The 14,970-nt window shown below is 37.9% G+C and overlaps 1 protein-coding gene and 1 long non-coding RNA gene across 3 annotated transcripts in view; one reads left to right on the forward strand and one right to left on the reverse strand.

Annotated features, from left to right (window-relative positions):
- ADK (adenosine kinase) overlaps positions 1 to 14,970 on the reverse strand; it is a 304,369-nt gene that overhangs the window by 253,823 nt on the left and 35,576 nt on the right. For both annotated transcript variants that reach the window (XM_068398760.1, XM_068398761.1), the window contains exon 3: positions 13,484 to 13,537. In XM_068398760.1, coding sequence (XP_068254861.1) covers positions 13,484 to 13,537 — 54 coding nt within the window. The remainder of the gene's footprint in view (positions 1 to 13,483; positions 13,538 to 14,970) is intronic.
- On the forward strand, positions 10,004 to 11,136 carry LOC137663050 (uncharacterized). Its single transcript, XR_011048102.1, has 2 exons — positions 10,004 to 10,232; positions 10,613 to 11,136. It is a non-coding gene; the product is annotated as an uncharacterized lncRNA (long non-coding RNA).

Raw genomic sequence — 14,970 nt, forward strand, 5'->3', positions numbered from 1 at the left:
CAACAGGCTACTCTGCCTGCTCTATGTTTTTGCCTGTAGGGGTGCATAGGTGCACAGCAGCTTACCCTAGCAAATATATATGCACATTCTCTTTGCATATGGCCTTGTCTTGCCAGTCCTGCACTGTTCTGGCCCCCCAGTTTAGAACCATTGCCTTTTTTCCCAACCCATTCCTATGCATTCTGTAATTTATCCAACTCCCTCTTCACTGTTTTCTCCACTGTTTAGTTGACTTACGGGCATTAGCTCTGTTTCATCCTGCAAGCCCTCTGCCACTTCATGCTCTTAAAGCAGATTTGATGCAAAGGGGAACTTCTGTAACAAAACAGAACTGCCGAATTTTGTACCGTGATTTCTTGTAACAGGAATGCTCATCCATAAAACCTACTGCAGATGTACAAAGAATGGTTCTTCATAAATAAATTATATACACCTTTGATCACTCCAATTTGAAAATTATGACAAACTGCCTTCAACTCATGGTCTCCTGTTTACCAGGAGGCAAAGAACAACAATCCACTCCCAACACCACCACAAACTAGCAGCCATTCCAAAACAGCAATTTTCAATTCTCTGAAGCCACACGAGAAATTTGAGTCACAAAGAAATACTTCCAGGAATTAAACATGCAACATTATTTTGTTGTTGTTTCATGTAGTGTATCCAGAGGACTTCTGAGAGTCAATGATCTGAATTGTTTAAAGTATCTACTTTCTTTTCCTGAATTCATTCATTCGGGGGGGGAGGGGGGAGGGGCGGAGAGCAGGGAGAAGTCAATCATGTTTGAATAGGGGTTAATTAGTATTACAGTTACTTTTGAACTTAAAAAACTAAATCCTAAACACAGAAAGTTACAGATGCTGTAAATTTTAAGCTTTTTTAATGTCTTGTTTTTTAATCTGAATGTTAATAACAAACTAATTCTTAGTTCTAAGGCATACTAACCAGCATCTCCAAAGTGAGAGGAAAATTAAAATTTAAAGATAAATATTTATTATTCCAGTACTACTACTCAGAATACTGCAATCCATCAGCTTGGAGTTTAATGTGTTTCAATTTGATGCCTTAGGAATTCCATACTACATATGGCAAGGCCACAGGTGGAAGATTGCATCCCATTTTTGGAAAGACACTTCATGAAGTACCTAAAACAACTGGAGGGAGGCCAGAGGAAAGCAATGAAATTGGGAAGAAGTTGAGATGATGTGAGCTGCAGGAAGAGATGTATCCTGCATTCTCCAGTTTACGGATGAGGAGAAAACGACAGACAGGAGAACATAAAAATAAAACCAATAGGAAGGGAATAATCTGTTCTCTGCGTGAGCAGAGAAAGGACAGGGAGAAGAACTGAACTGTATTCGGAACAGACTAAAACCTAGATTTAGTGTGGGGAGGGGGAACTTTTCAGTGGGAATGGAGTGGCACACCAATACAGATCATGTAGTAGGATTGCACTGTCTCCACATGACATCTTACTATTTCCAAAGACCTTTAGAGGAGGCTATACAAACATCTGCCAGGAATGACAAAGATGCATCTCTAGCTGGATCAGGGGAATGAAACTGAATGATCTCTTGAGGTCTCTTTCTGAAGTTCTGTGAAAGGAAAGGCAATTAATGGACAGCTACTAAATTATTTTCACACAAGCCATTTAATCTGCTCTGATAGATGATAATCTCCTTTAAAATAGCAGAATGCACTATACTGAGCACGAACTGGTACTCTTGGGGTTAAGCTTAACCCAGAAAAGACCGAATGGACAAGAGAGACTTATCTATTCTTTCAGTTGCTGATAAACTATACAGTTTATTGTATTTTTATTTGGGGCGCTTACATCTGTAAATGAGGATACTTTTAAAGCTACATTAGTGATGAGAGTGATGTTACTTTATGAGCTTTGGAAATGGAATATCTGACGTGATCGTGTCTTTTCACAATAGTGTAAAAGCAGGACATCAGTTGAATAGAGTGCACTGTCAGCAAGTTCGCTGATGACACCAAACTGGGAGGAGTGGCTGACACACCGGAAGGCTGCGCAGCCATTCAGAGAGACCTGGACAGGCTGGAGAGTTGGGCAGAGAGAAATTTAATGAAATATAACAAGGGCAAGTGTAGAGTCCTGCATCTGGGCAAGAACAACCCCATGTACCAGTACAAGTTGGGGGCAGACCTGTTGGAGAGCAGCGTAGGGGAAAAGGACCTGGGGGTCCTAGTGGACAGCAGGATGACCATGAGCCAGCAGCGTGCCCTTGTGGCCAGGAAGGCCAATGGCATCCTGGGGTGTATTAGAAGGGGTGTGGTTAGCAGGTCAAGAGAGGTTCTCCTCCCCCTCTACTCTGCCCTGGTGAAGCCGCATCTGGAATATTGTGTCCAGTTCTGGGCCCCTCAGTTCAAGAAGGACAGGGAACTGCTAGAGAGAGTCCAGCGCAGAGCCACGAAGATGATTAAGGGAGTGGAACATCTCCCTTATGAGGAGAGGCTGAGGGAGCTGGGTCTCTTTAGCTTAGAGAAGAGGAGACTGAGGGGTGACCTCATTAATGTTTATAAATATGTAAAGGGCAAGTGTCATGAGGATGGAGCCAGGCTCTTCTCAGTGACATCCCTTGACAGGACAAGGGGCAATGGGTGCAAGCTGGAACACAGGAGGTTCCGCATAAATATGAGGAAAAACTTCTTTACGGTGAGGGTGACCGAACACTGGAACAGGCTGCCCAGAGAGGTTGTGGAGTCTCCTTCTCTGGAGACGTTCAAGGCCCGCCTGGACGCGTTCCTGTGTGATATGGTCTAGGTAGTCCTGCTCCGGCAGGGGGATTGGACTAGATGATCTTTCGAGGTCCCTTCCAATCCCTAATATTCTGTGATTCTGTTAATTTCTCTGGCAATTCAGTTCTAAACAGTCTCACTGAAAAAGATTTTAATTGAGAAAATTCAAGTCCCAGCACAGGAAAAATATGTATCATGTTATTCACTGAAAAGCACACAAACATCCAAGAACAACAGGACTACACCACAATACAGCTCACTACCTGATTACTTAGGAAAAACAGTGGCATTATACCCTGACTATGTCTCTTATGGAATGGTGAAGTAACAATAAATTACATACTTTATGCATTTAAACAGAACATGCACGCACAGGTGCCCTCAAGCCATAAGTTCTATTTTTAAAGTTCTAACAGTTCACAAAAGCCTGAAGCTATTAAAAAAATCAAATTAAAGATGTCTGCATTTTAAAATGCAGCTATAGTGTATCTTCTGTTACAGCAGGTTTTTTTCATTAAAATGCAAAAATACTGAAAGCCTAAATTCTCCACCTACTCTTCAGACTACCCAAAAAAATTAGTATAAACTAAACAATGAATATTTTTACTTTCTTTTGCATTGGCCAGCTTTTAGATAATCATTACCAACAACATGTGTAAATTATTTTAAAGCACATCACCTCAACCACGTCATGTCAGTAACAAAACAAAAAAACCTGCAAAACAAAACAGAGTTTAGAGAAGAGATAATTAAACTATCATTCTGGGGTTTGCAACTTTGCCTATTACAACATAACCTGTTAACACAGTAATCTGAATACCAAATACATTTGTGGTCTGTGTTACAAAAAAAAACCACAAACCAAAAACAAACCCACACAATTTGCTTGCTGTACTCAAGTGCATCTTATCTCAGGCTCAAACAGTGCATGCACATGACATACAACAAAATACACTTTCCTTATTTTCATTGGTTTTAAATAATCTCTATGAAAGTATTAAGCCTCCTCATCTCAAGCTTAGAAGTATTTAAACAAAAAGACAACAGTGCACTGCCAAGTACTTTAAAGTGGTTAAAAGCTTTAGACATTTTACATCTTTTATTGTAGTCTTGAACTGCCATAAAGCCAGCTACTACATAAAGCACCACCATGTGGCAAAACCGGTACTGACTGCTCGTCCTTTTTCTGGGGCTCTCACACACTGACACAATTTCAACAGCTTTGCTGTGTATTTCATTAAAATCTGAACAAAAACAGAATTAAACAAGGATCTGCCAAGAGAAGATTTTCTGAAGATTCTCCTCCACACACACTACATTTATGAATTTAATGAAATTAATGTAATTTCAGAAAATGCTCAGTCTAGTATTAGCTTTTTTCCTGCATCTCGTGCTGTCTCCAGAGGACTGTGAGCAAAATACAACATGTAAGAAATACAGTAAGAGAACTGAATAAAAATCCCATGTTAAGTTAAACTCTCATTCTACCCCACAGAATGCTTCAAGGTGCAAGATACACTGCAAGAGCTGCCTAAATTAATTACTCTGGTGGCTCAAAACCACCCCGCAGCAATATCTTTAGTTATATTAACTTTCCAAGAGAGACTACGACAGACCATACATCTTCCAAGTTAGTAAAATGACCACGTAGTCATTTCTAAATTTTAGAAAATCTCAAGTTTAGTGCTACATTGCATAACACAAAAATTAGTACTCTAAAGACAGATTTTGTCCAATTCTAAATTGTACACTTCTGTGCAACAAAGATGAAGAAACCCCTCCAGCCACCTTAACTACAGAACAGAGATCCCAGAAGATTTTGCAGGCTCTGCAGCTTAAGATTGCATCTTATTGCAAGTACGCACTCCATTCTCTATCTGAAATAAATCAATACAACGACAGAAATATGCAGCACTATGGAAAAATTAGTCTGCATATTCAAAACTCAGTCTTCAAGTACATCAGTGGTAGCACACAATCATGTCACTACTGTATTAGCACCATACTTTCTGCATACCTGGAGTCAATACAAAATACAGTTAACACCATTTTTGAATTTGTTTTAAAATAAGAACAGGGTCAAGAGAAGTGGTGAGGGAAAAGTCTCCTTCTTCTGGACAATCATGCCTCACTGACTGCCCAAACTGCATTTATTGAAACATGAACCCCAGGGGGACAAGAGGGTGCAACTCTTTTGTGCTGTTTGTGAAGCCTTTTCTATGAACACTTGGTGAGTGCCAAGCTGAAACCCTTTACAGGAGTTCAGTATACTTGAACCTTCTAATTCCAGGCATTCAAGTTTAGTGCTGTGGTCTACCTGCTCAGTCTGTGCTTGAGGGTGATTTCAGGAATAGGCAGCAAAAGCAAAATTATATTTCCTTGCTTTAAAAAAGTATGTGGAGTACATACCACGTAACAGTAATTACTATCAGAAAGAGCAATAGTAGCTCATCTCGTTAGTTCCCTACGTAGAAGAGCCCAGGCAGTCCATGTCGATCCTAATTCCTGCCTACATTTTCAGAGTGTAAGAAATCATTATGAAAGATCAATTTAACTCAATAACCAGTACTGTGAGGTTCCTGAAAAGCCTCTCAAATTGAGCTGAATTACAGTTTGGAATATTCCAAAACACCTTCCCCTTGGAGGATCTTTTGATATCTCTGCTGCACCATTTATAATATGGTAGTGATAATCAAAGTAGATGACACCAGTACTTGAAAACATCTCTTGAAGGTAAGAGAGGTGAAATTAATATATGAGATTAAGTCGCAATAAGAGCAAGACTACAGAACAACAATAAATCTGACACTAGGAACTTCCGTAACTTGATTTAAGCAAATTAAGTTTCAATCCTCTAGCAGCTGGTTTTAGACCTTTCATTTTTGGGTTCTCACATGTCACGCAACAAAATTGGCTTTCACATCCATCCTTCTCTTTCCCCTCTAGCTCTCCTCCTTCCCACTACCATGGAAATGTATCACACAACAGTCTCAAATAAGCAGCTCAGGCTACAAAACCAAGCCCCCCAGAGGAACATAAGCCTTGTTCTTATCTGCCAATCATAGCTATTATCAAAAGTTTTCTTCTATTTTATATCAAATAACCGTGTCACGTAAGAATGAATCAACAATAATTTCCAAGAGCTGCTTAACAATAAAGAATATTCCAACAGAGCCTATAAAGCTACATAGCAAAGCTTTGCTTTAATATACTATATACACAAAATAATGTAAACAGAAGCAGAAGGATTAATTACAATGCTGTATTGATACGTAAGCTCAATTTAAAAATAATGATCCAATATGTTTACCACCCTGTATAAGTAACCGACAGATTATTTATTTCATATCACCAATAGCAGGATGCAAAATGAAATTATACAATATAATTAATACTTGCAATTTTTCATTTTAGATTTAGGCAGATGTAAAGACTGCCTCCACCAAAGAAGGAAAAAGCATTTCTGCTATAATTTAGAGTCTTGATTTTTGGCAATTTTACACCCGATTGTCTGTTAACCAAGAATTTCATGAGATTTGGGTAAGACTAATTTGCATTGGTGCTGCATTCAAAAGAATTGGGTGCTGGGTGGGCAGGCAGAGAACTGAAGGGAAAAATAGGGGGAGGAATCCGTAACAGCAATTTTGTAGCTAACCATAAATCATTTTTTGTACGTGTGAGTCACGCCTTTATATATACCACAAAAGTGATAAAACAATTCTAGAGAAATCAAATTGCAATTTAAAGTAATTTCTACAGAGGGAGCCAACAACCCAAGGAACAGGATTAACAAAATGCATTCCAGATCAGCAGAGAGTTCTTCCCAACCACCAGTCTCTTCCATTACATTTACATGTTTTTCAGATATCCATAGCACATCATCCAGATTCTTACTCCACTGAATTCCCAAGCATCTAATGAAAGTTTACCATTTGAATGTCTTTTTGGGGAAAGTATTCTATTTTTACAGGCTGTGAATCACTTGAAATGCAGAGGCTAGAAGAGGCAGCATGTTATTATATGGTAGCTGATAAGAACCAATTCAAAATAAATTTTTACAGTAATCATCTAGTTATAGGAAGTACATAATTGGTGATCCCCTATTGAGTTATCTTGGTATGCATATAGGATAGTTGCTTATGTGGAACAGGTTGCCCAGAGGAGCTGTGGATGTCCCCTCCCTGGCACTGTTTAAGGCCAGGCTGGATGGGGCTTTGAGCAACCTGGTCTAGTGGAAGGTGTCCCTGCCCGTGGCAGGGGGGTTGGAACTAGATGATCTTTAAGGTCCCTTCCAACCCAAACGATTCTATGATTCTATGATTCTAAAGCAGTGCTTGATTACATGTCATAGAACAATCAGTGTCAATATACAACAGAACTTATAATTTGTTTTGTGAGAAGGTGGCAATTTAAGAGACTGATCATTAATTTAAAACAGTAGTTTAAAAGTTTCAATTTGTAAACAACTCTAAAAATATTAAATTTTGTAAATATTAATAACAATTCCACAGTAGACATTTTCATACAAATCTCTACACCAGGAAACAGACCAGTATGATAGCTTGATCTAAAAAAGTGAGGAGGAAATCTAAAATCAAGTCACAGATGAGAGTTGTTAAGCTTCTTCATAAAGCTGGGCACCTTGTTATTGCCATAACAGTTTCCACATTGCTTCATTGCCAAATCACACTTTGTACTGTACACTAATCCACTCAAATGTAATTACAAGTGAGGTATATTATATAAAGTAGCTCAACAGCTTTGACAGACATCTGTGACAGGTTCATGCATTACCCCAACCATACAAATCATCTATGTTGTCAGCATATGTTGAATAGACCGACACAAGATTTACAGCTTAGTATTCCTGATATTTTAGTATCTCTTCCCCTCCAAAACAATTTTCTACCCTCTTTTTCAGGTTTTAGGGGGAACACGGTGGATAAAAAAACAACCGTGTTTTAGAGAGACTACACACCAACAGGACAGCATATACTGAACATACACAGAAGGAGTTTTGAAAGCGTTACTGAAGATAAGCTACACCCTCTAGTGGCACAAAATACTGTAGCTTGGTTGTTTCCAACAGTATTAGACAGACAGTTGCACCCTTTATGTCCCCAGCATTCACACCTCTCTCACTGCATGTTGAACCATCAGTGAGGCATGGTTACATAGTAAACGGGTTTGGGGTTGAGTCCCTTACCTTTTGCACTTAAGTGTTGCGCTAGACAGTGATTTACACCTCGTAACCCCCCCAAATACAAGGAAACTCCACTACAACATTCCCATGAAGAGGTTCAAATCCCTTTCGCATCCTCTAGCTTTCTACCATACCCAGACTACTTCTAAACCCCTATTGTAAATTTCTCTGCTCTTTCCTAAGCATCATACAGGCCCTCTGTAATCCCCGAACAGCCCTACTATGCCTCCAGGATTCACCCTTCCAATACTCACTTATATATACACCCTTATATACATCTTGGCTAACCAAAACCAGAACACACACAAAACCCCCAAGATGTTACAGATAATTCAAAACTGCATCAGTCACCCAAATAGCTGTTCTCAACCTTAAGAGTCCCTCTCTCCCTTGTTCAGTTTCACTATGAAAAAGTATTCAGATAGCAAGCATGCAGCTAAGAATGAAATACCTCAATAAATTCCTCTCAGCAAACCTGCAGCAGAGCAACATGTCTGCCCTCCTTTCCAACTGCAAGACATCAAACAGCTGACTGAAGTGAAAGGAAGCTTATATTTATCTTCTTCCTCTGTCTCAGTTCATGGCCTTTACCTCTGTAAAAAGATACATTATGAAAGCAGAGGTGGCTGTGGGGCACAAAATTGCTGCCACATTTCCTACTTCCTCCTTCAACTAACTTCCAAAAAAGTTAAGTGTTCTGTCATGGCCAAAACTGCTTAAACAAAACAGTTTATAAAATTGTACAACCAGCAGTCAAAGCTGTATTAAAATAAGTATCCTGACGCATCGCTTACAGACTCAGTGGTACCACTAAACTCCAAACAATGCTTTTAAGACTCACAATTAATATATTTTCGCTGCCTATTCATACAAACTAGTCAAGCTACCAAGACTTTGCTACAGTCCATATTTTAGTAAAAGAGAGTATTACTAAAAAACCCCAGTGCTTCTGCCAACACTACTATACCCAGTGAAAATGGACTCAATATTGGGCATTGGGTAAACAAACTAAGTGTTTCTACTTTAAAATCAAGACAACTTAGATCACACCCCATCGCTTGCTGCAGCTAGCTTTAATTTATTCTCCTCAAAAACTTTTCATGTGGAACCATAGTAAAAACAAAAAAATCACCCTAGGCAACAACACATGCGCATGCACACACACACAAGTCTATACTTGGTTAATATGACCTTCATTTAAAGTCATTCAGTCCAATTCAGTGAATTAAAAATAGGAGAAACTCTTGTAAAAGGACTATACAAAGGGTCAGATGAACTATTTCCATTTTTCTCGGAGTTTATATTTATTTATTGTTCTCAGAAGGGGAAAAAACATATGGAACATTAAGACCTCAACAACCTTACTACATCCAAGTTTCCCCAGCAGTCTTGCAGGATGGAATTCTTTTTTGACTGTCCTCAAAGTTACAGGGGATTAGTTGGGTTGAGGGAGGTGGGAAACATCTCCAGGATAGCTCTTCAACCACAAATGCATGCTTGCCTTGTAAAACACCTGTGCAAACTGAAGATACTGCTGTTCCCCCATCTTTGTTATTCTCACTGCAGAATAACAAACTCACCAGTGAAAACAAATATGATTGCTCATCTGATTCACTACACATTGACATGCTTGGCTTGATCATCAGTTAAGATGGTTTGAACTAATCTGCTAATTTTACATGAAAGCAGGCTAAGGAGCCTCCACACATTCCACTCCCTGGCTGCACTACAGGACAGTGACCTCCACCTTGTGTGCACTCAGAGTTGATTAGGGCAGGGGGGGTAGATATTTCCAGCTGATTTCTGAAAAGAATGTATATATACACACCAACTTAGAACTTTAGTGCTAACAAATTCCTTTAAGATAAAAAAACACACACTAATGAAAAGACACAATTTTAAAAGGCTGCTACAGTCAAAGTGAATTTGAAGCAGGGAAAAAAAAAACCTGATCTTTCATATCTTAGCTCTTAAAATAGAAGTTAAGTACGATGCCATGCCTGTAAACTAACTCCAGTCTGTCTTAGTGGCTGTACTTATCTCTCTAGATAACTAAGATTCAAGGACAACAGCATCAAACCAAGTCAGGGTGTAGCTGGCCCAATTATCTTTGGAGATAAGGCATTAATTACTGAACAAAGTTTACATTTTTATGAAGAACAGCTACATAGAAGTGCTTTCTAAGAAACTGAAGGACATCTGACAGTCAGAGAAATCATTGTGATGCTATTAAATGAAGAATGCCAAAAGAAGTCTTCCTTACTAGGTAAGTCTATATAAAAGCTGCTGACACTTCAAAGATTGGAAGATAAAGTATTTTAAGCAGGGGGATTTTGGCACTGAGCAGGAATACATACAGTCTAACTTTGTATTTGACTTAAAAACTTTAGGACAGGTTCAGGAGAACAGCTTAGTTATAAGGGCACTGAACCTAAGAATAAGTTTATAACAAATCGGTGACAATTACTCTAGTGGTACCGTTCCCTAGAATTGGTATTTCTTTTAAATGTGAAAGCCCATCTAAATATCAGAAAAGGATAGTTAAGTATCTAACAACTCATCTGTAAGTTAAATCAGAGAATTTAGCTTGAAGGACTGAAAGTGCTCTGAGGTTCAACACTGTTTAATCTGTTCTGTACTGTACAGTTAACATGGTCCGAGAAGAGGAGCACGCAGCATATTAGAAAAGTTTCAAAGGTCTGTCCTGAAACAACATGACACTGACCTCCGAGAGTTTTTCCCCGGTCAAGTATCCAGCGACATTCAAGATGCCAAGGTCAATGGCAAAAGCATGTTCAAACTCTTTCATTATAACCAACAGCATATAAATCATGCTGTAGTGGAGCTGGAGCTGCTGTAGTGGTAACAATGAAAAACCAAAGAAAGGTTTCTGTTGCAGCTGATTCATGTAAAACTTTAGTTTTACTGTATTTTCTTTATTTAATTAAAGGAGTTCAACCCTCCATTTAAGAAGTGACTACGCTGTAAACATGTCAGTAACTAATATGCAATTAAGTAATATGCAACATACTTAAAAGTACTAGCATGTTGAGGGATTAAACATGAGTTAAATGACATACAGGTCTGTATTTTGGACAGTACAAGTTGTACTGTGTACTCAAGCTTTATTTACACAATAGATACTGATTAAACTGAACCTTTTGATGTGAGGTATTTCATTTGAAGTAGTTTAAACATACTAAAACCCTGTTTCAGCTTTTACTTTAATACTTCTAGCTTATATCTTTTAAAATGGTCTAACACATTTAATGGGTTAATCATAATTATGCTGTCCACAAGTGCTCTGCCATTACAGAGAGTGGTCTACACAAAACCAATCTTATCTACCGATCAAGGGCAACTGCTGTGGCCTGTCTTTTGCCTGGAGCTCAAGCAGTTTTAATGTCACAGGTACATTACCATGATGTACAAATGTAAGTTAAATGTCTTTTTCCATCTTCTGAAAGAACACAGAAATTTTATTTGGCTAGTAATTCAATCACTAAGGCTTTTAGCAAATAATTCTTTTTCCAAGGAACTAAATCTTCGTTACCAGAATACATTTTTACTCTTTGAAGTTTATGACCTTGCTGAGAAACATCCGAACTTTTAACACGGGACAATCTGACAGCTATAGATATTAATCTGAAACAGTTACCTCATCTTACACATGGATAAACTGCTTAAGTCTTTTGGGGGTACTACAACATACTGAAACACTAGTGTAATAATGGAAAAAGACAATTGCGTGCAAGAGCTGGAAGTTTAAAATAGAAAAGAAAAAAAGGTGGTTTTCTTAGATATAAGCATGCAGATGCACACAAAAGGGACCAAATTCTCCCCTATCCTGAAAGGAAGAAATGTGAAAGGAATCCTAAAAATCTTTATCTTATTTAGAAATACAACTTTTATATAAATATTCCACTAGTCATCATGGAGAAGACACTGAATAAAATTATGTAAGGGTTGACAACTGAGGCATTTTCTACAGTCTTTCATATCAGCTAGTTTCAAAAAAAAAAAAAACAGTTATATAATACAGATTTGAGGGATGGCAAAGACGACATTCACATAGAATGTTTTTCAGGCAGCTCATGGAGAACAGTGAGTGAAGAAGGCAAGAAGAAAACTGGAGTTCATGCAATGAGTATAGCTTTTCGGTCAGTGGTATTAACGCATAGGAATTAAAACCAGCAGTAATAAAAGAGACAATTACACACAATGAAGAGCTTTAAGAACAAGAGAATTTTTGAACTAAATTCTGAAATAAAACATGTTACAGTATTGCCTTTATGTAACCTGTATGCTTACACATACAAGTGAGCAGGAATGTTCCAGTTGTGCCATCTTTCATTTAGTAAGTACTTCTCTCCCGTTTAATATAGTAACTCTTGATTGAACTAACCAGGCATCACAAAAAGCATACCAAGCTCTGATAAGCCCCCTCCACTTTCAAAACATGTATACAGTTCAAAAGTCAGTAACTTGGAGAACTTCAGTATCTGTTTTAAAAGCTACCATAACTAGGAAAAAAAGAAATCGAAGGTTTCAAAACTAGGCACACAAACTCAGAATCCCCTCCCTTGTATCTAGATAATACGCAGACAACACCTACCAGTCTTTTTACTTTACATTTTCCAAATATATATACACATGCTTATGCACAGTACTCAGTATTTGCTTTCAACTCAATTGTAGAGCTTTTATATTTTAGTACCATATATAGTGTGCCAAAATAAAAAATAAAGGTTATTTTGCCTGAACATGGAAGACTATCTAAAATCAGAATAAATTTGAACTTCAGGCTTCTTTGATTTGGGCATGTCTTTAATGAAGGAGCAAAATGACTGAATATGCTGTTATTGCAATGTTTGATTAAGCTTCCTATGGCTACTTCTGCAAGACAAAAGAATGATCCATTCAACAATGGATTATATTATTTTCCCAGGAACAAGAGTTTTTAGGCTACAAAATCAGATTAGCCAAAACAAGCAAAATTTCAATGTAACTGATAGGGCACTAGTGACTCTTAGCTACATTCCGCACCACAGCCCAACTGTGTTGATTTTGCAAAGGTGGGAATGGCCATGAGTAGGCAAACTGAAATAATGAGTCAACACTGAACCTGGAAAAAAAAAAAAAAAATATCTTCCTTTTCATTTCTGTCAGATATAAAAAAACATTTCAGTTACACACAAACATACTGCAGCTGTTAGTGTAACCACTGTCACACATAAAACCAACTAGGATGAACACTGAGACGTTTAAATTGCATGTGTACCAACTGCAGTTAAGAAAAGAATTTTTAAAACAAGTTAATGCAAAAAAATTTTTTTACATCTTTTGTTGAAACAGTTTTCAGATACATTGTGTAATTTACAGCAGACAATACTGAAAAGCAGAAGCTATTTATGAAAACACAAATTTTTTGCTTCAGGTCTTTAATAATAAGATATGTATGTACATAGAAAAGTAAATACATATAACATGCATGTATATCACTATGAAAGAGCTTACAGTTCTTTGTGCTTCTCCTCTGCCAAAATTTGGTCATTTGGCTTCAGCCCATACCTTGAAAAAAAACACAAAGCAAAAAGCAGTTATTCCTTTGAGAATATAGCCATAAAATGTATTTTTTTTTGTTTCAAACTGGCAAATTATTAAACTACGTAATATTTGTTGATTCAGGTACCTCAGATATTGCAAAGACAGCAGCAAAGTTTTCTAAAAAATTTATTACATGTTTATTGAAGTAAACTTAACATCACACAAAACTTTTGTTTTACATCACGGTTTCAAATTATATCAGATACTTTGGCTTGCTATATATCCAGAATCATTGCACTTCATACGATAAACTGTACAATTGATCTTATCATTTGGATCTGACAAAACATGACAGTGAGGAACACAGACAATGTGAACACTAAAACTGGCTGTAGTGTTTCCCCCTATACCAAATAAAACTATTATAACCAATATCAAAAACATTCTAGAGAAAAAATACACTTTAATAATAGGCAATTTGGGAAAATTTCTGCAGTCCATACAGGCAACCTCTGATGAAAGCGAGGGCTTGAGAGAAAGAAACTTTCTTTGCTAGCTTAACCTAATCAGCAATGTAACAGAATAGATTGCCAACGCTGTCTGAATCAGAGGGAAAAAGGAAGCCGGTCTCCCCCAGCACAGGCTACTACTAGTCATGCTGCAGGCTGCACTGTCACTCACTTTGCAAAACCTTTAAGAAGTGACCTCACTTTTGTTCTGCCTCAGAGCAAAATCTTTTGCCATCTCAAAATATTCCACAAATCTAACTGCTATGGTTTTCTGTGGGGTTTGGTGGGTTTTGTTTTTTTTTTGGTTGACTGGTTTGTAAGACAGTCATATATAAGGTAAGCAGCTAAAAGTCTAGTGTCCATTTGATAATTCTGCAAACAGCTAACTGCTCACACAGCAGAAGGCTCCCGCTGTCTCTTTGCCCTCTGTTTTTGTTCCTTGCTCCAGTCAACTGCAGAACCATAAATCACTCCTCCTGAGGAAAGATTCTGGTCACCAACCAACTACAATCAAGCTATATTGCAAATTGATTTTTACTTCAAATAGATAAAATGTATGTTCTCTATTCCTTATAGCATTTTCTGATGATACTCTCTGAAACTTGTTTTTTCAGCACCCATTTAAAATGCAAGCATCAATCCCTGACACATTCTTAAGCTCACTGGTGCTCCATTCAAACATACAAGACACCAACTGACTGACTCATTTTTCTCGTTTACATATGCAGATACTGCCTTAGGTTATTTGCCATAATATCACACTGACTTGCATCCATTTATCCACTCTGCTGCTAAATCCTTCATGGATTCGCTTCTAATCAGGATACAGTGGGGTCCATCCACATTCTCCTTCTAAATGCAGGGTTTGCATTTGACCCCTCTAGCAAGCAGACTGTACTGTAACACACTGTTCAAGAACGGATTCAGGTCACTTGGTTTAATTGCTCA

Source organism: Nyctibius grandis, chromosome 4 (genome assembly GCF_013368605.1).
Source record: "Nyctibius grandis isolate bNycGra1 chromosome 4, bNycGra1.pri, whole genome shotgun sequence".
NCBI classification, from domain to species: Eukaryota; Metazoa; Chordata; class Aves; order Nyctibiiformes; family Nyctibiidae; genus Nyctibius; species Nyctibius grandis.